This window comes from Molothrus aeneus, chromosome 17 (genome assembly GCF_037042795.1).
Source record: "Molothrus aeneus isolate 106 chromosome 17, BPBGC_Maene_1.0, whole genome shotgun sequence".
NCBI lineage: Eukaryota > Metazoa > Chordata > Aves > Passeriformes > Icteridae > Molothrus > Molothrus aeneus.
The window spans coordinates 4461660-4482436 of NC_089662.1; the positions used below are offsets into that span (position 1 = coordinate 4461660).

The window sequence follows — 20777 nt, forward strand, 5'->3', positions numbered from 1 at the left end:
GAGGCCAGCAGGGCAAGGCTGGCTTGCAGCAGGAAGTGCAGCCAGGCCAGCAGAGTCTCCTGCCACAGCTGCCAACATCTGGGCAACTCCACATCCCAGAAACATAAACATGGACCCCGTGCCCACAAAGCCTTTGCTTTGCCAGGGCTGGTCTTATACCCTGTTCCCTAGCTGAGCCCCATCATTTGTCTTTTTCTTGTATTTTCTTCAGATGCAAGAAATGCCCAAAAGACGAGGAATTTCTCTGTTCACCACTTGCATTCCTCCAGGTCAGATATCTCTCCCCGTGGGTGTAGAACCAAAAGAGTCCCCTGTAAGCAACCTGCTGTTTGCACAGGCTTTAGCAGAATTAGCTGTGAAAACGAGATAAAAAGGTGTGAAATCCCTCCAAGCAGCAGCTGAGAGCCCTTGGAGGGACACACAGCAGCTCCCACACTGCTGACCACGGAGCTGTGTGAGCTCAGTGCTCCTCAGCCCCACCAGGCTCCATCCAAAGTAAGATAGCCAATAAAAAAACATGGATGTCCTTTTTTAATCTCCTTATTCCGTTATTTTTACTCTTCCCAGCTTCCTTAAGGTTTGTTCAAGCTGGGAACAATGTCCTGCTAGCAGTCAAGGCACTGCCACAACCCAGGAGCTCTAGCTGTGATATTCCCTTCCCACTCCTGGTAAAAATCCTTTAAAAAACCCTTTTAAAAACCTTTTTCCATGTCTGGACTCAACCAGAGAGTCATCTGATCTGTTGTGGAATGCAAACTACCAAAAGACAAACTTAAAAGTCAGGCAGCAACATGGGGTTTGTGCAACAAGCTGGGCCATGGGAGGGGATTCCTCCCACACACAGCCAATGCTCATGGAACACTTTCATCCTGGTTTTTCATTTAAAGCTAAATTAAACATCCAGATTTCCCTTTGTGAAAGAAGGTTGTGCCACTCTGTGTCACTGCAAAGGCCTCAAGGGACATCAGCCAGGGACACAGAGCCTCAAACTGAGAGGGGTCTCCAGCTCCAGCCCAGTAACTCCACAGCCAGCATGTGGAGAAGGAGATTTTTACTGGAAAGAAAGCAGAGCATCCAAACTCCCAGGAAAAACAAAGCAAGTGCAACCTTTTTTTCCTCACCTAGGAATAGAGCAATGCCTATTCCCAGGCCCCAGGACAGCCAAACCAGTCTGGCAACCTCCACACTAGAAGAAGCTCCCTTCTCCAATTAAAAGCTAATTCTTTTTTACTCATCAACTATGCCACACCTTGGTATTTTTCTGCCCCTTGAGCTTTCTCCATAAACGTTCTGCAGTGCAGGACAGCCTGCACTGCCTGGATTAGAGCCTCAGAGAAGCAGTTTATTCTGTCTCATCCTCCTTTAATTTGGGGGCAGCTCTCAAACAGAGGTGCCAGGCTCACAGCCTGATTTATCCTGCAGCAGACCCTGCCTGCTCCCAGCTCCTGTCAGCTCCAGGAAGGAATTGCAATTCCAGGCTTGGGTTTGTGCAGTCACCAGTGCAGGAACAGCCCAGCCCACCAAAGCCCCAGCAGAGAGGGATGGGTTTATGATGATTTTTCTTAAAATAACACCAGAATGGGAGCAGCTAAAGCCAGGCTTTCAGACAAGTGGTCCCAGCTGTCTTTCCAAAGCAAACACTGCAACACCGAGAAACAGGAATAAAAATTACTTCATGGATTTGCTCTGGCCCTGAGCTTGTAAAAATGAAAAATTAGCTGGGTTTCTAAACCTCCCTCATTTCCCAGGATCCAAGCTTTCATTAACAAGTTTGTCAGCAAGGATTTTTTGACTCTATTTCCAGCATAAACCACAACCTGAAAGGAGATTTGTACAGCCCAGCTCTGGTTTTGCACCCTGGGGTGGGCACAGCTTTGTTCTGTGCACAGCCCCAGGCAGAGGCAGATCTGCCAGGCTGGCTTTGGCCATGGAAAGCACAGCACAGCTCACCCAAAAAGCTCTTCCTGTTCTGTCGAGCTGCTCTGCAGTTTTCCCAACACCTTTCCAATTGCAAAGTTAATATTGTTGCTAAGATCCCCACATTCCATCCTTGGCTACCTCAAACCAGGGCAGTGCTACTGTTCCCACACTGGAATAGATACATGGTGCAACTCTAGTCTCTAAAGGAAGGGCAACAGAAAGGCTCTGCTCCATCACACACCCCTGCTGCTCTCCTCCAGCCTCCTTCCACCTCTGCAGAGATCCCAAGTCTGACTCACAGTGTGGCACCTGCCCATAAAGTAGCCAAAACTTCAGAACAGCTGATGAAACTCAGAGTGTGTGTGTGGGGAGAACATCCCTTGTCCCTGCTGAGAAGCCAACAGGAATTCAACAACTTTCCAGGAGAGCAAAGAGCCCACACAAAACCCAGCACTTTGCTGCCTTCCCCCAGTGCTGTGAGGCAGAGGCAGAGTCCAAGGGATGTGAGCACCATCATTTATTGGAAGAGGGAGCACAGTCGTGGGGAGAGGCCCCTGCTGGAGCCATGGCAGGACAAAGCAGCCCCATGGGGAGCAAGGGGCTGCAGGCACAGGTCACCCCACAGCACCACACCCTCTCTCCTCCTTGTCCAGCCCAGGGAGACACTCCATCCCCTGGGGAAAGCCAGGAAGGAGACTCAAGGCATGCAGGAACCTTCACAAAGCCATTGCTGAGGTACCAGAGCAGCAGCAGGAATCCAGGGATGCTGTGAGGCCAGTCTCCAGCACCTGCTGCTCCAAGGTGCAACACAGCTGCTGCTTCCACTTTTCCAGAAGTCAGGTCTTGCTGTCAGCTCTCCAAGCCTCCCTCGTTTGCCTTTCCATAATGATCTCAAAGCTTGCATTCCACACACTAGCCAGCAGTTAGCCCAATTTATTACAATGTAGATCTACCTGGGAACTGAAGGGAAAAAAAAATCCACTCCCATATACTAAGGCCTGGTAGAAGATATTTTCTCCTGTGGTTCCCCCTCCACTTATTAAAAAGGTTTAAAAAATAAGATTAGAAATCAGAACAATCCTTCATGAGAGGATTAAGGTCCTTGATGTGTGACTCTGTTTCAATGTGCCCAAAAACTGTCGAGCTTTTTCCTGCATGAAGAGTTGGTCTCGAGTTCCACCACAGGCCACTGCTTTCCAAGCCCTGGTCATCTGCAGAGGGAAGAGAAAGGATGTGTACAACACAGTCAAGGCAAAGGTCACACATCTTGTGACATCCTGTCCTAAAAGACTGCAAAAATAAACAAAACTAACAAGGGAAAGAAAACTTTTAACTCATTTCACACCCAGGAGGAACTTGCCCACCACCAGTTACTCCTCATAGCTGAGGTGGTAATTTCTGGGGTTTAGGGTCAGCAGTTTCCCAGGTGAGTGCTCCACTGCAAGACAATCCCTTTCAGGGCTTTCCCCTGTTTGCCTCAAGACAAAAACCCCAAAGCACAAAGCTATTAAAATTCACTGCCCTGAAGATATTCCAGAATGATAGAAGAAATTCAAGCACAGCTTTGGAGTTTATTGCCAACCAGTTCAGCTCCTACAGGAGCTGCTGGGCCCCAGGTCTGTTTTGATCAACTGCCATCCTCAACAGCAATCTGGTGCCTTCAGTTTCAGCACATAGGAGGAGCCAAAACCCAGGAGTGCCTCAGTCCCTGCATGCAGAAAGGGCACCCATGAGGTGTTCCTGCATCCAGGAAAGCCCCTGAGGATCCTCTGGTAAATGCCAGGAGAAAGGCAGTGCCCTAAACTGGAAATACCTGCACTGCAGGGAACCACAGGGACTCCAGTGTTGGCCACAGCAGGAATGTCCCACACTGCCACAGAGTGGCTTTGGGCCCACTGAGGCTCAGCCCAGAGCTAGATGAGCTTCCTTAACAAAAAACTGCCTGCCAGCAGCACAATAAATCCCCAGAGCAGCACAGACTGCCCTGCTGGCTGTGGGCAGTGGGACTGCACTGCACACCTGTACTCTGTCACCACACCAGCTGCCTCCCTGTCACCCCCAAAGTTTATTTATACAGAGCCATTAGCTCTCACAGCAACACAACCCTGCTGAGGACAGCAGGAGAAATGGAAGTGCTTCAGAAGGGTTTATTTTGGGAAGGAGGAGGAATTACTCTGGCTGAAGGGTTTTTATTTGTCAGAAGAAATAGGTTTCACTAGACAGCTCTAATGCAGGGACAGATCTCCACTCACTGCAGTTTCCTGAGGACAACCCTGCACCTTCCTGGGATGGGAAAACACCATCACAGGAGCCCCCAGTTGCAGCTTAACCCCTCAACAAGGACAGCATGTGTTTCCATCCCCACTGAAGCTACCAGAGACCTCAAATGACTCAACCCAAGTAAATACCTACAAAATTATGGTCCAAATTTCCATGCCTAAGCTACACTTAGACTTTATCTAAGCCCAGCAAATAGGGATACCCCTCCATGAATGCATCCTGCCTGAGAGTGGTGAAGATTGCATGGAGATCTGCTTATGCCACAGAGGGGCTGCTGTGACTCCAGCCCAATTGTGCAGAGCTGAGGAACAGAGCTGCTCTAACAGCACCAGCCTCAGCACTTGGTACAAGGTGCCTCACTGCCAGCTGGAGCTCTGCACTGCCACAGGGTCAGGATAAAGCAGGATAAAGCCAGCCTGTGCTGCCTAAGGCACACAGCCTTCCCCACTACCCAGAAACACCCTAAAAAACACAGGGGTGGGAAATACCTTCCTGTTTAACCTTTATACAACACTTCAGAGTTGCTCTGCCCTGAAAAGCAAAAAAAGATGAGCTTGCTGCTGTCCACTCAAGGAGTGTCCACTGGAAAAAGGAAGGTTTACTTGACTGCCAGAGCAGTCAACCAAATTCCTTTCTGAGTGAGAATTCCCACAAGGAAATCCAGGGCTAAACATGCTGAGCAGGGCACAGCTGTGGCTTTGAGGAACATAAAATGGCACCTCTGGCTCAGCATCTCCCAGCCTTGGTGCAAAGACAGCCCTGACAGAGTAGGGATGCCTGTGCAGCAGTTCAGAGCTCCATCCCTCTCTCCTCAAGGGACAAGGGCTGCACTGCCAGATAAACTCCTGCCTGGGAGAGCAGTGGCTGCTTACCGGTTCTGGTGGTCTGAAATGGCTTGGCATTTTCCTGTAGGACATTTTCTCTGGCTGCACTTGCACAAAGGCTCTGTTGAGCAAACCACTGTCATTCTTCCTGCTCGAGGAGGACAGGTTCAGGGACCTTGACAGGAAATTCACAGGCTGCACCAGGAGAAAAAGTGTAAGGAAAGAAGAAATCCAGCCCTTCATCCACATGGGCTGTTCAAAGGCAGCTCCAGGCTGCTACTGCTGCTTTGCAGAGTTTTTTCAGAGCAGAGCCTGTTCTGAGCACACAACCCCTCACCTGGGCTCTTTTGAAACACACAGTCTTGGGGAGGGCAGGCAGGTTTTGTGTCATGTCTTCATCCACAATATCCAGGGCCAGAGACTTCCGGACCTTCTTGATGGGGCTCCTGCGCAGCTGGGGAGTGTGGGGACACCAGTGTCAGCACAAACCCACCCTGCCAAGTGCCACCCTGAGGGCCCAGGTGCACACCAAGGCCATGGCACCCCACTGACTGCATGCCACTAGCACCTCAGGGGGAAGATGTGCGCAGCCTAACCCACCACAGGGCACAGCAGCTTCCAGTGCCCCCATCCTGCCATCTTGAGCTACCACTTTAGAGGAGGAGCTTTTAGTAGGAAGGGGAGGCCACCAGGAAACTGAGACTTTTCATGCCATCCCACAGCCTTCTGAGAGCCCAACTTGCCCCAGGTGCTCCAAGTGTGCCAACAAGCCTAGAGCTCAACATAAACCAGGACACTCCTGGAGGTACTATAAGTAGGCCTTAACCTCAGGCACCTCTTGCTGATTAAAAGAGAGCAGCCACAGGGCTAAAAACATTTTGGCACCTATAGCAGGATGAATCAAACCAGCCAAAACACTCCTTTAAGAGCACAAGGCAGCTTAGCAGCTGGTACTGGATGCACAGCCAGCTCACCCCTTGTTTCCTTTTCTGTTTCTCAGGCTTCACATCATCCTCTATGATGAGTTCAATGCCAGCTTCACTTCGGAGCACATCCTTCAAGTCTTCTTCCAGGTGAGGAGTCTGGGGCTGGGGTGGAAAGGCAGAAAAAGCACCAGGCAGTCAAAATCTCTATGCTGGGCAGGCTCACAAGCATTCCCCTCAAGGAACAATGAGGTCAGGAGAGCCCACAGAGGGAGAATAAACACAAAATCCTATTTGCTTCCCAGCTGGAAAAGATATGACAAGTTTTCTGCTAGCCTGATGGATTTACAGGATGTCCAGGTTCAGGGACTTAACAGCTGAACCCCAGTGTGCCATCAGGATACCAGTGTGCACACAAGGCTTGGGAGATCCAGCTCTTCAGGGAGCCCTAGGTAGATCATTTCCTGTTCCTCAATCCAAGCACTGCAGCCTGATTTAAAGGCAGCTTTTGGCATTTTTAGCTGGTTCACAGAGGCTCTAAAAATCCTGCAGCTCCTTACAATGAAATGATCACTGTGACAATGTCCCCGTCACCCCTCCCCTCTCAGCCTGGCACTACCAAACTGCCCTTTGTTCTGGCACAGATAAGAGTTTGCTCACAGCCCTGCCCCAACCCCATGTCTCATTTGCATTCATCAGCCCCACAAGGCACAGCCCTGCCCAATAATTACCAGAGGTCTAATTGGTCCATATTTCTCCAGGGCATTTTTGAAAGGCGTGGGAGTGTGAGGTGTGTTGTCCACCACGTATGTCTGATCTGGTGTGACAAACCTAGGAGCAGAGTGGGAAAGACAAGGGATCAGACAGGCTGGAACCCACACAAGGCCACAACCCACCCAGCAGCTGAGCACAACAGAGGTCACTTGGCTGTGCCCTCAGTGAGCCTGGACACTCACTCCCTACAGCTCAGAGAAGAGCTGTTTTGGGGGAGAAAACAGTGATTTAAGGAAATCCCCAGTCTGCCTTGCCCCTCTCTCAGTAAAACCATGACAAGTTCTGAGAGCTGTGTCTGAGCTGGACCAGACTCCTGTGTGGAAAAGGGAGCACTTACGCTAAGTTCTTCTGGAGCAGAGGGGTCTTGTCCCTGTGCAGTGGGGTGGTGACAATCACCTTCTGGCTGCACACAGGCGTGGAGGTCAGGGAAGGGTTCTCCAGTTCTAGTGTATCCTGTTTGCTCCAGAAGTTCAGGAACTGCACAGCAAAGAAAAATCAAAGACACTCAGTCTCAAGCAGCCCAGCATTGCATCACAAGCCATTACTTTTCCCTAAATATGAGGGAAACCCTGAAGTAGAAACAACCCTCCCAAACCAGGGAGGGTTACTACTCCCAGTTCTGTACATGGACACACTCACAAAAGGTGCCAGAAGGTGCCTCACATCTATAAAGGTTATTCACTTCCCATAAGGGATGAGCTGATACAACTATCAGAGCTACCAACTACAGAGTGAAGAGAAGTCTTTCCTTGCACTGGTAATCCCAGCTCACCCAGTTATTCCAACTCAGGCTGGCAAACATGAGGGAAGTCCATGTAACACAAAGTGTACAAGTTAACAGGTCTGGCACTGAGCTGGCTTCAGCCTAAACTATGAACAAACAACAAGCTGTGTTAGCTCTTCTAGGGTTTTACTTCCCAGCAGCCAGTAAGGGACAGCTCTGCTCCCATAAGGAACAGTGTTTGTACCAAAGAGCCTCTTGGAAGAGGAAAAAATGTGTTTGTGACATTCACCGATGGCTGAAGCTCAGCTTGAGGCAGGGCATGGACTTTTGTCTTCTCAGACTCACTCCAGACATTCCTGCCTTTTACACTCTGCAGAGCTGTACATTATGGGATATTATGGGTCCTGCTCTGATTTCTTCTTTGTGCTGGCCTTCTATTCAAGGTCCACCTGCATTTTGGACTCTCCTGTGGTGCCTCTCTCATGTTTTCTGCTGCAGAAACAGCAAAAATAAAGGCCTGGAAGGTACAGTTGGGGAGGGTCTGGACAACAGAGCTGCAGTGGGAACTATGCTGGGGAACACAGCAGCCTTCATTTTGATTTATAGACACAACTCCACTTCCCTATGAGATACTCATGGATCTGACTACAACAGTGCTCCAAGGTGATGTGTGTTGGAGACCACATGTGAGGACACTGTGGCAGTCACAGCAAAGGCTGAAAGATCCTGAATCCCTTTTGCAATACACATGGCCAGGAGCATTTTCATAGACACAGCAGGACAGATCTGCACAAGGTGTTTGCTGCCCAGCCTGTGTGACTGAACTGCAAACAGACAGGGAGAGCAAGTTTTCAGTGGTGCCACTCTGCTGCCCACAGCGGGGACAGCAGCGACGCCCCGGGGACAGCAGCAGTGTGCTCTCCATCACACCCTGGTATGCAGATGGGGCTCCTTCCTCATGATGGGCACATGCCCTGCCCCTCACACAGGATAGCTGGACTTTCTCAAAACTGCAGTCACTCCCAGATGGAGACACAGGCTGCTGCTCCCACAGGAAGGGCAGCACTGAAGAGAAGCAGTGCCAGAAACCAACTCTGAGCCTTCTTTTAGTGCAGGAACACACTCTGCACACTGGCATGGCCTCATTCAAGGCAGGAGGAGCACAAAGCTGGCAGAGCTGATGGGCATACATGACATTAGGCCAAGAAGATACCTGAGATGGAGAGAAGGGCAGTGTCTTTACAGGGGTGCCCTTGGGCGTCATGCTGTTGCAGGAGTCCAGGAAGGACATGTTGGTGCTGGTGACATTCTCTGTGACAGGTGAGAGGGAGATCTTCCTCTTCTTCTGCCTCTTCAGCACCGAGGGCGGGGTGCCAAAGCTGCCCTCAGCGTGGGGGGAGATGGGGATGAGCTCTCCCTTGCTGCTCCTGCTCAGGTCAGAGATGGTGTGGCCATCCAGGCGGTACTCGGTGACACTGGGCAGCGCCGGGGTCGCCTCACCGGGCGCTGGTCTGGCCGGGCTGGTGCTGCCACTGCTGCTGCCAGCCAGGGGCTCCTCAGGCAGGTCAAACTGGGTCAGGTCACACCACCCATCTGGGTCCTGCACACAAGGGAAAGCGTCAGCAGCAGCCCAGGGTGGCAGCTGAGCAGACAGACTGGTGTTCTGGGAGGTGAAATAAGTGGGGGTGTGAGATGGCACCAAGCTTTGGAAGGAGCCTGGCCAGGGACAGCTCAAGCCCTGCTCTCTTCTGCCACAGGCACAGCTGGAGCCAGAGCAGGGATCTGACCCAGCTGAGAGCTGCTGCCTGTGCACAAGGCAGGTTTTTCTATTTATGCAAGGCTGGTTTCCCTGTTTGGTTCACAGCACAGCTGCACAAACCGCTGCACCCCCTCAGAGAGGGGACAAAAACACCAGCTGGGCAGAGGGCTGGGGACAGGGACTGAATGAACTATCACCCAAGAGCAATCCACAGTCTTGGGCACACCTGTACAGCTGGGCACAGCTGAAAGCAGATTAAAACTAACCAGACCAGTTCAGAAGTGAGCTGATTCACAGCTCCACCACAGCAACATCCAGCACCACACAAGCAGGCCCCAAGGGCTGCTCAGCCTCAGGCACACCATGTTGCTATACAGAGGCAAAGTGACTCCTTCATGCCTCAGGCAGGCTGGGGGCTGCAGAGGCAACTTCCCTCTGGTGGCAGCAAAGTGCCCTGTTGATTTCAGCCAACCTCCCACCCTGGTGTGCCTCTGTCACCCAGGGGACCTCAGCACTGCTTGACTGGCTGAAAATAATTTCAGTGAAGTTACCTCCACTGAAAGCAAATGGTGGCAGTTATGGCAGCGTGAAGGGGTCTGTCCTGCATAGTACAATGGGCTTGGCTTATTCCCAGTCTGTCCTGTCCTATCCCACCCCAGGACAGGACACAAAGCACAGCCAGTGAGCATGGGCCTGAACCATTACAAAAAGGAGAGCTGGGCACACTCTGGCTGACAAAGAAGGGCTGGAAATCAAGTTTGCCAGCACTTACAGCCTCCCACACAGGCAGAGCCCACGCATGAGGACATCCAGCTAGGAAAAGCTGCAAGCCCACAGCAATACTGGCAGAGCTGGAAAGGTCTAATCCAGCCCTGGAAGAGAGACAGGGGGAGGCTGCAAGGCAATGACAGACCCAGTCCTCCTCAGGGTGGATCAAGGACATCCAGTAAGTTCACTCAAACAAAAAGGGTGAGGAAACACCCTAAGAGTAACTGGAGGAACAAGGGTGTGTTACTTACAGATTCAATCATGTCCAGAGCTTCACTGAGGGCTGGAGCACAAGCTGGGTACAAATAGTTGGCAGCTTCAACAACCCATTTGTATGGTGATTCGACCAATGAAGTGCCATCCTCAGGCACTGCATCGTCTGGGGTCCCCTCCACGTTCTGCTCTGCCACTTCTGCAGCTGGCAGCTCCTGCACACCTGTCACTTCCTCATCACTGACATCTTCTTCCTTTATTTCAGAGACATCCACTGGCCAGTTTGGCAGGACATTCTTGGCACATACAACAAAGAAAGGCCAGACATCAGCAGAAAGCAAAGGAACAGTGTCAGATCTTGGAGACAGAGAGCACCTGGACACATTCAGCTTTGCCCACCCTCCTACCTGCCACTGGGTTTGTTTCACAACCCCATTCTCCCTCACTGTTCTGTCCCATACACTAAAGAGTCCATGCAACATAACGAGCACAGAACTCTTTAATTGAAGATTTCACTTAACAGTGTCTCAGGAGAAAGTTGTACTTAGGCTGAGCATGTAGCACTAGTTCTATGTTTCCTATTTATCAGGAGCCTGCCTTCAAAAACTACATGCTGTCTTCATGAAAACAATCACTGGGTGTACTTCCCTGCTTCCTTTTTTTAGAGGAAAGGAACACTGTATCTCTTCACCCTGCTCCCACACACACACTGTCTGGAGCAGCCTCCTCCTCCCACCAGCAACAGCACAATGAAGCCAAAAGAATATTCAGGGTCTAAGACAGACTTGATGCTGGGATTGGCAAGGTAACAGCTCTAGCAGGCTGCTGTCCTCTGCCTGGATAACACACTCAGGCTCCCATAACACCTCTAGCTCCTGGAGGGAGAGATCTGGGAGGCTGGGGAAGGCACAGACTGTCCATGCAGACACCAGGCTGTGGAAAAGGCAGTGAGAGGCAGCAGAAAGGTGGATGAAGAGCTCCAGAATGCATTAGCAGGGCAGGGACTGACCCAGCTGCCTGCTGCAAGTGCAGTACCTGGCTCTCAGCTGTTTTCTGACTTTGCCTCTCCTTGTTATCCACCTCCACGAGCAAGTACAGAGATTTGGACTCTTTGGTTTCATTGAGGAAACCTCCCGTGTCCACCTTCCTCTTGATGGTGGAGTTCCAGTGATTCTTTACAGCATTATCAGTCCTGCAGAGAGAGCAGAAGGGAACAAATCATCACTTCCAGCAGCTTTAAAGCACAGCTAGCAGCTCCACCACACTCCCCAGCCCCATGCCAAGAGCCAAACACGCAGATCTGCACAGGCCACCCAGCAGGGAAGGCAGCAGTGAGCAAAGGGGTCCTACCTCCCAGGCAGCAGCTTGGCAATCTCTGCCCAACGGTTCCCCAGGACCTTGTGGGCCTCAAATATGATGCGATCCTCCTCCTCTGTCCACGAGGACTTCTTCACCTCAGGGTTCAGGTGGTTGTGCCAGCGTTCCCGGCACTGCTTCCCTAAGCGTCCTTTCAGGTGCTTGGCTATCAGGGTCCACTGCTTGGTGCCATATTTTTTAACCAGTTCAATTACCTTTGGAGAGAGTGGGAGGGAAAGAAGGAAATGGAAAAAAAAAAGGAGGGGAAGGTCAGTGCAGTTATCTTCAGGCTTTGCTCTTCGCCTTTCTTGGGGCCAGGTAAGAGCAGACAAAGGAAGGCCCCTTTGGAGGAAAGGCTGGAAGGAGCCAGCAGGGCTATCAGGTGTTCCAACCCTCATGAGAGCAATGATTCTGCCAAATTTCTGTAGGAGGCTGCTTCCATGCAGACATTTTGCCACAGGGCACCTGTGAATGCAGATGACCCCTGACAGAAGATGGGGTGGAGACTGGCAGGTGCCCAGATGCAGAACCACATTCCCATTTCTGAGCAAGGGCCAAGTCCCACCTGCTCCAAGGCTCCTCTGCCCTCCCTGCTTGCAAGGACCTGGCTGTGTGACAACTGTCCCCATCAGCTCTGCACTGGCCTGCTGCTCCCTTTAACAGTGTGGTACACCCGGGACAGACAAGGCTGCAGCTCCATGCTCTGACAGCACCAGGACACACAGGGTGAGATTTAAATTCACTTCAGAACCATCCACTTTGCCTCTTACCCTCCACCCAGGGCTTTGTCACTTCTGCCAGAGCCCCAACACAAATGCTGCTGGGCACTGAATGCATTCTGGGCTCCTAAAATATCCAGGGTACAGTCAGGATGAAACAATCTGCAATGTTCAGCCACCAAAATCCTGGCTGAAGAGTTCTCAGAGAACATTTCTACCCTGACCAGCTGTGCTGAGCTGAAAGGTGCAGGTAGAAGTGATGCTCATGTAACAAATGTCCCTTCTGCAGACTCTTGCCTTTCAAGCACAGAGAAATGGACCAAAGATGCCAAACTGAGGCCAAGAAGCTGGGACAAAACAATGAGGAGAGAGCTGGAGCCTAGCCTGGCCAGGATGGGTAGGCTGGCAGAGTCAGGACAAGGTGAAGGGAAGGGGGAAGCAGGCAACAACTGCTCTGCTGTAAGAACAGGGAACAACATCAGGAGAAGCTTCTTTAGGGCTTGACAAAACATGATGGGACCAAAAGGGAAACAATCTGGGGAGCAGGAGTGTTACAGAGAATCTGCCAAACTAAGATGTTCTGTACCAGAAAACCTTGGTAAAATTGGGATTTCACTGCAAGTTTCCTTAAGTACATCAAGATGATGAGTCTGTCTGAGCTGGCCCCTCTTGGCTGACTCTGGATTCAGCAGAGAAACAGGCTCACAGAAGTCATGATTCACTCAGCCAACCTCAGACATCCACTCCAGCCTGCCTACTGTGGCACAGGAAATGCCAGTTTTATTTTCTCTTAGATCCAACCTGGCCAGGCCAGGTGGAGACCTGCCAGCAGGCAGATGAATTAATTCCCTTTTCAGCTCTCTCCCTTGGCAGCCCACTGTAGCAGCACTGTGTGAAAGGGGGAAGGTGTTTACCTGGAGAGGCCTAGATCACATCACATCCTGCCCATGGCTGCCTGGGCTGCTCAGGGCAGGACAGACAGAGCTGCTCTCACAGGTACCCACCAGGGAGAACAATTACACACAGTGTACAACACCTGAGGATGGGCCTGACATCTCCACCCCCTCTGCAGACAATCCAACACTCTGATCCTCTCAGCCCTGCCTTACCTTTTGATCCTCCTCTTTGGTCCACGGGCCCTTCACCAGGTCTGGATTCAACACCCTCAGCCACCGGTACTGACACTGCTGGTCACTGCGGTTCTGGGAACAGCAATGGGAACAGCCTTGAGTTAGACCAGGGGCTCCAGAGCACCAAAAACCTCCCAAAGGCAGAGTCCCCATACACCCAGGCTGTCCCACAAAACATCTGCAGAAGCACACAGAGAATACAAATGGAGATCCTGGGCCCAGGGCACTGGACACAGGGACAGGAACCTTGATTTCTCACTCCAACTCCAACAGACTCACCATGGAAAGCCCTCTATGCAAGAAGGTCTCCCTGCCCTGAAGCAGCCCCATTTCACAGCTTGGAGCTATGAAGTCAGACCAGAGTCAGAAAAGAGTCCCACTACACAGACACAGGGAACCAGCAACATGCAAACACTGGGATTCCCAGCTGGGCATGGGGTCACTCACAGGAAAGTGGCTGGCCAGGAACTTCCAGTCATTCTGCCCATAATGGCTCACTAACATCTTCAGCTGCTCATCCTGCAAAGGACAAAAACATCCACTTTCAGATACACTGAGGCAACACACACCACAGGGCTGATGACATTAAAAGAACAAGTTAGGTGTTTTGAACTGTCAAGGTTTTGTTGGCATTGTGTGCTCAGGGGAGGAAGGCAGCTCACACCAGTGTTTAGCAGCCCTCCAGTACATGGAGCCCAACTGGAACAGACTGGTTCTGAGCTCTGTACTAGGACAAGTTCATGCATTAAGTACAAAACAAGAGCTCAGCTCTGTTCCTCTACAGTCTGGCTCAAACCCTGTGGCAAGGGCCTGTTTATCCAGCCCCAGAACACTCCTGACCAGACAGTCCATCTCCCAGCCCAGCCACTGGTTTTGTCTGGCCAGGAAAGCTGACTGATTGAAGTGTATCACCACCTGCACAGTGCTCTTCTGTCTTTCAGTGCTACAGGACTCTACAGCATTTCTTTCGTAATCCCTGCTATAGCCTGGGTGTACAAACTCCTACAGCTCACAGAAAGCCTGTTACAGACATCCTTATCTGTGAGCTCTGGATAGTTCAATAATGAAATTATTCCCTGCCCAACATGAGCCCAAGGCTTTGATCCCTCCACAAAGTCCACCTTACTTGGTGTTCTGACCCAGCTGTAGTTTTCACACAGCACAAAATTGATAATGAAACTAGGAGGAAGGAAGAGAATATCCCAGTTAACTTTAGGCTCTCAGCCAGGATGACTAAGCCATAATCCCAAGTGTCAATGCTCCCTGCTTTTGCTCCAGAAAAAGGAGTACGTTTCCACTGAACATTTCAGCTTGTTGGAGGCCTCAGCCATCATCTGGACTCCTCTGTGCTCACAGGAGTGCTGCAGGCAGTGAGTGGTGTTTCACTCAGTGCTCACAGGCTTAAGTTAAAAATGTTTGAGCTCTTACTCTTCAGGCTGCACTTCAAACTCCCCTGAACCTCTGATCCTCATTCAGGCCTGAGCTCAGTACAAAAGACACAAGGTCCTCTCCAGTAACAAGACAGGAGGAGGTGAGACCACGGCCAGCAGGTGAGGGCTGGGGTGGAGTCACCCAAGGCCAGGGTGCCATGTCAGAGGCACCACCCCAAAGCACCTCTCGGCAAATGTCAGGCTCTCACTCACCTCTTCTGGTGTCCACTTGACTTTGCACCTGCCATCCCGCTGCTCCGGCACATCCAAATCCGCATCCTGGTAATGCGGCTCATCCTGGTCCTCCCTAGGGGGGAATAAAGGAAGATGATCATTTCTACCTGATAAAAAAGCAGGAGAGGGAGCAACCTCCACCACACAGAGCAGAACTCCAGATCTCCTCCTTCCAGCACCGAGCCCCAAGCTCACCGACACCCACCCACACAGCCCAGACTGAAAGGAGATCCTCCACTTTAGGCGCCAGCTGGCAAGTTTTATTCTGCCCAGAGCAGGGGAAAGAGTATTTCTTTCCATTTCTGTCCCTCGGGTTGGACTTTGCATGGGGGCACCCAGGCACAGCTCAGCAGCTCCCGGACCGCTGGTGCAAAGGGGCGCGGGCAGCGCTGCGGGGCTCCCGCTCGTCCCCCGCTCCCGAGCGGGCAGAGCCGGGCCGATGTCCTAGCGCGGATACCGCGGGGCCACCGCCCCGCATCCCGCTGTCCGGCCGGCGAGCGGGAACGGGGCGGCCGGGAGGAGCCTCCGGCGGCTGGGAGCGGCGGCACGGCGGGGCCGGCACTCACCCGCGGGCACGGCGAGCCATGTCGGGCCGGGCCGGGCCGCGCTGAGGGCCGGGCGCGGGTCCGGCGCTGGCGGCGCTTTCCTATCTCGCGCCAACGGCGCCCCCCCCCGCGCGGGGCCGGGCCGCGCATGCGCGCCGCGCCTCCCGCCCGCACAAAGAGGCGCGCGCGGGAGGGCGCCCGCCCGCCCCGCCCCCGGCTCCCTCAGGGAGCCCGCACCGAGCCGGGACACCCGGCATCCATCCCTACACCGAGCCGGGACACCCGGCATCCATCCCTACACCGACCCCGGACACGCGGCAACCACCCCTGACACCCCGCTTCCAGCCCCACACCGAGCTAAGACACCGCATCCATGCCTACACCGAGCCGGGACACCCGACATCCATGCCTACACCGAGCCGGGACACCCGGCATCCATCCCTACACCGAGCCGGGACACCCGGCATCCATCCCTACACCGACCCCGGACACGCGGCAACCACCCCTGACACCCCGCTTCCAGCCCCACACCGAGCTAAGACACGGCATCCACGCCTACACCGAGCCGGGACACCCGGCATCCATGCCTACACCGACCCCGGACACGCGGCAACCACCCCTGACACCCCGCTTCCAGCCCCACACCGAGCTAAGACACGGCATCCATGCCTACACCGAGCCGGGACACCCGGCATCCATGCCTACACCGAGCCGGGACACCCGGCATCCATGCCTACACCGAGCCGGGACACCCGGCATCCATGCCTACACCGAGCCGGGACACCCGGCATCCACCCCTGACACCCCGCTTCCAGCCCCATACCGAGCCGGGACACCGCATCCATCCCTACACCGACCCTGGACACCCAGCATCCAGCCCTGACATCCCGCATGCAGCCCCGCACCGAGCCGGGACACCGCATCCACACCTGACATCCCGCATCCACCCTTACACCGAGCCGGGACACCCCGCATCCATCCCCGCCACAACCCACAGACACCCCGCATCCAGCCTCCCACATACTTCAGCACATCCTGCGGGGATCCCCGCACCGAACTGGGACTGCTGAGACTCCCTGCATCCAACCCAGCACCTGATCCTGCCCCCCCCCCCCCCCCCAGTCCACCCCTACACTGACCCCGCACTGATCCGAGACCCACTGCGTCCAAACCCGCACCGACCCCGGGATCCCTTTGCATCCACCCCTGTACCAACCCCAAACCACTGGGATCCACCCACGCCGACCCAGGACACTCCCTCGCCCACCCCTGCACTGACCCATGGCTACTTATTTCTATCCTCCACACCTCTGCATTCACCTCCCCATGGACGCAGGGAGGACTCCCACATCCAGCTGAAACTACTGGGACTCCTCCACACCAATCCAGGATGCCCTCCATTCACACCCCCCGATCTGGGACCCCCCCATTTCTACCCTCGAGACACCCCACACTGACCTGAGCCTCCCCTCAGCTACAGCAGCCCTGGGCACAGGGCAGGAACATCACACATGTTACAGAACCACAGAATATTCCAGGCTGGAAGACAACCCCAAAAATCATCAAAGTCCAACTCCTGGTCCTGCCCAGGACAGCCACAACAATCCAACTCTGTGCCTGAGAGAATTGCCCAAGTATTCCAACATATACTGTCTATATCAATGCAAGGTCTGTATTCCTTGGATATTCCTAATCAACAGCTCACAAAACATGAGGCAAGACTTAAAGGAAAGTGTCACCTTACTAAGGACCCGCTGACAGGAAAACCACAAGCCAGCCCTCAGAGTACCTCCTTCAATAAGCCATAGCCCACCCTCACTGCCCCTGTGCTTAATAAACGGCAAACAGAAGCTCCTCCCTCTCCCAAACTAGCTTAATTAGGAAATCAGCCTGTTAATTGATTACCAGAACTATAAAACTGCTGTAAGTAATGCTGGCAGAAAAGGGTCAAGACAATCAAAGGGTCTTCACAGGAGCTGAAGGTACTTTATTTATAAGTATGGTATTTATTCTGTTTTCTTATTCCTTCATTTATTTCCTAAACGCTAAAAAAACTGAGGTTTAGTCTCTTAAACAAGACTTTCCTTCTAGACTGACTATACAGCCCTATTGCAGTAAATTCAGGAGCTATTTATCACTGGTTAACATGCATTCAGAGTAAAGCTGGGTTTGGAGTATAGCCATCCCCTTCCCTGGCCTACCCAGTCCCTCAGGAAGGAGCTGGAGGTGAGGGTTATCATGTATAGGATTTAAGTAAGATGAGAGCTGACCTTCAACCTCTCCTATGCTAGCCAGAGCCTGGTTTGGTGCCTTCTCTCAAAGGGACTCAATTCTAGTGGGGTGAGTGGCCCTGTGACTGCAGAAGTGAGGATAAAATGCCTCTGTCCCCTGTACCAAGCTAAGAGTAGTGATACATAGGCTGAGGTAAAATAAATACAATTTCAGGGAGATGCCACTATGACCTCTAAGCAACTAACAGGCTGGGGTGGAACTATTTTACCCTAAAAGAGAGTGATAGCTGGATGCCCTCCTACATGTCCCAGATCCTGCTCAGCTCCTTGCAAGACTGAGAGAGGATTTTACCAAGAGTGGTCCTGCTACTGTAAGTCTGTAATCCATTGGTGAATAGTAGTGAACAGTAACAGGTTTATCCTGATCTCTCTCCATAAGCTAGAGAGCTGCTGGATTCTTCACCATGCTGTCCACCCAGAGGCACAGTACCAGCATTCTGACCAGAAAGGAAATCCTGGAAAATGGGTTCTTGGCCAGCTCCTCCAGCCATAGCTATTCTTCTCCTGTTGTGAGCTATTACAGGGACTCTAGCAGTGCTTCCAAACACGATACCTGGGAACTCAAACAAGACACCTGGGAGCTTCCTGCAGACTTGGACAACACAGCAAGTGGCAGTTCTCTGTGTGTTGTCAAGCAGGTGGAGTCTCTGAGCAGCTGTGTGAAGGCTGAGCTGCACAGCCTGACCCAGAGCATCTCTGACCTCAGTCTTGTCTGCTTCTGCAAGGCCCACCATGGCCAGGCCACGTTTGAGCTGTCTGGTTTGCCCTGTGAGCACCCCAGCAGAGATGGCTGCCTGATGAATATGGCATCACAGAACACCTCGACACCTTGCAAGAAAGACAAGCACTCCAAACCACTGGAGAGCCTGCTCTTCAAGAGCTCTGAGCTGCCTGGAGACATCTCAGCCCTTGGGAAAGTGCCAGCACCCAGGTGGGACATCTCAGCAATAAAATCCTTTATGGATACCAGCACATCCCTCGATGTCAGCACTGAGGAATTACGCTTACTGGGATGCTCCAAACCAGACACATCACCCCTGGAGACCCCTGTGGTGATTCCTCTGGCTTGGCCTGGTGCCTTCAAGAAGCACCCCACGCTGATCCACAGGTCTGCCACCCAGGAGAGCCACCTGAGTGACCCTGACGCTGTCCCTGTGTTTCTGCACCAGGCTCTGTGATCCTGGCTGGAGCTGCTGGGTGCCTGCCCCCTCCTGCGAGGAGCAGGGAATCCACGCTGCAGCACAGAAGACGGAGCCAGCGGTTTGAGTGGCGATGACAGCAGCTGGTGACAAGCTAAATCTGCCCACCTGGGGTGGCACTGGTGATGGGGAATGTTTGGGCTGGTGGTGGCACCCCGAGAGCCGCAGCCTTGCTGGCTCCTCCTCCTCCCCGATCTCTCTGTTTTGTATTAGCACAATAAATGTCTCTCTGCTGGTGGTCTCTGACTCTCGCTGCCCTCCCATCTGAAGCTGAGCCCCCTGAACAGCCGGGGCTGGTGCAGCCCCCTCCGGCACCGCCCGGGGCAGCATCCCCGAGCTGGCCGTGCCCGAGCCCCCCCGCCCGCCCCCGTTACCTGGCGGAAGGCTCGGGGCGAGTCCCGGCGGGGAAGGGGCAGCGGGACGCGGCTGCAGCCCCGGGGCCATGGCTGCGGGGCCGGCGCTGCCGCCGGGAGCGCGGGCGGGGCTGCGGATCCCTCTCCTGGCGCACCGGGAAAGCACAGCCGGGGAGCGGCCCCCGGGCACCCCGGCCTGGCACCCAGAGTGTCACTGCCCGTGGGAATCCAGCACCGGGCACCCGCAGCGACGATTCCGTCTGTCACATCCAAGCCCTGCTCCGAGGGAAGGAAACCCAGGCCACCGCACCCACCCATTAGAGATTTTTCACACTCTCCTTTAGATCTCACCCCATTCACACAATCCTGATTTTCCTCTCATGTCCCAGTTTACAGCAAAGAAAGGGAGGAGGAACTTGTTAAAACTACTTTTCAGGACATTTATGGGTCGCTGAATAACCAATGTACTGTCCCCCTCTTTTTTTAGGGGCAGATTAAGGGGTAATCAGTTATGCTGCATGAGAGGACAGAAATAAAAAGGGAAAGCAGCAAGAGTTGCTTGTAACCGACTTTTATCAATCACAGCAATAATTTCATTAATATACAAACTCCCTCATTAGTTATGTGCCCAACCTGCTCCCCCTGGCCTCGCCTCACCTCTTGAAAGCACTCACCAACTTGTACTCCTTCGAAATTCTGTCAGTCAGCCATACATTTTACATGTATCACACTCCCACGACTAAAGTGTTTCTAGTTACAAAGTAAGTTTAAATACTTCCAGAGGGCCAAAGGGACAGCTTTGAAAGAGAGGTATGGGCTACATGTATTCCACGCTAGCAAAAAAACTTCAATTCAGTGAAAAAATTTGTTCTTCAGCTGTCAGAGAGGCCTCAGAGACACACAGAAAACAGGGAGCTGCTTGTATCCCCTGGCTGCTCACATGGCTTTTTTTAAACCATGTTACAACATCAGGAACAGGTGACAAAACAACTTGAAACGGGGCTGGGAAACAGAAGTTATTTACAGTTTGAAGTATAAACACCCCAGAAGAGGACAAACCAGAGCTAAAATTAGCAAGGGGAGCACTCAGGGGCTTGGTTCAGCTGCAGCCTGTGCTGGCTGACTGATTGCTATTGATACTGCACAGGAGAAGAGATTAAGCTTGTTGTGTAAATCTGGAGCTGGAATGTACAAAGTGCTCTGGGTGACAAACACAACCACGGCCTTAAAGGAAAACAGAGGAATAAATGAAAAAATTCCAACATGCTGCTGTGAAAAGGGAATGGCTACAGTGGAGGAAGAGATACAACCACTTCTGCTAACATTGTATTAGCA

The 20777-nt window shown here is 52.7% G+C and overlaps 2 protein-coding genes across 2 annotated transcripts; one reads left to right on the forward strand and one right to left on the reverse strand.

Moving 5' to 3' along the window:
- Positions 1-2738: 2738 nt before the first annotated feature.
- On the reverse strand, positions 2739-15666 carry MYBL2 (MYB proto-oncogene like 2). Its single transcript, XM_066561743.1, has 14 exons — positions 15621-15666; positions 15034-15127; positions 13838-13909; positions 13370-13462; positions 11536-11756; positions 11221-11377; positions 10224-10481; positions 8659-9045; positions 7059-7198; positions 6679-6778; positions 5999-6112; positions 5362-5478; positions 5073-5219; positions 2739-3131 (listed from the first exon to the last, which is right to left on the reverse strand). Exons 1-14 carry the CDS (start codon positions 15638-15640, stop codon positions 3003-3005), a joined length of 2049 nt encoding a protein of 682 aa, XP_066417840.1. The 5' UTR covers positions 15641-15666; the 3' UTR covers positions 2739-3002.
- A 2628-nt stretch (positions 15667-18294) lies between these two features.
- On the forward strand, positions 18295-19763 carry LOC136564082 (uncharacterized). Its single transcript, XM_066561851.1, has 2 exons — positions 18295-19024; positions 19360-19763. The coding sequence occupies exons 1-2, from the start codon at positions 18295-18297 to the stop codon at positions 19761-19763; spliced, it is 1134 nt and encodes a 377-aa protein (XP_066417948.1).
- Positions 19764-20777: the final 1014 nt, after the last annotated feature.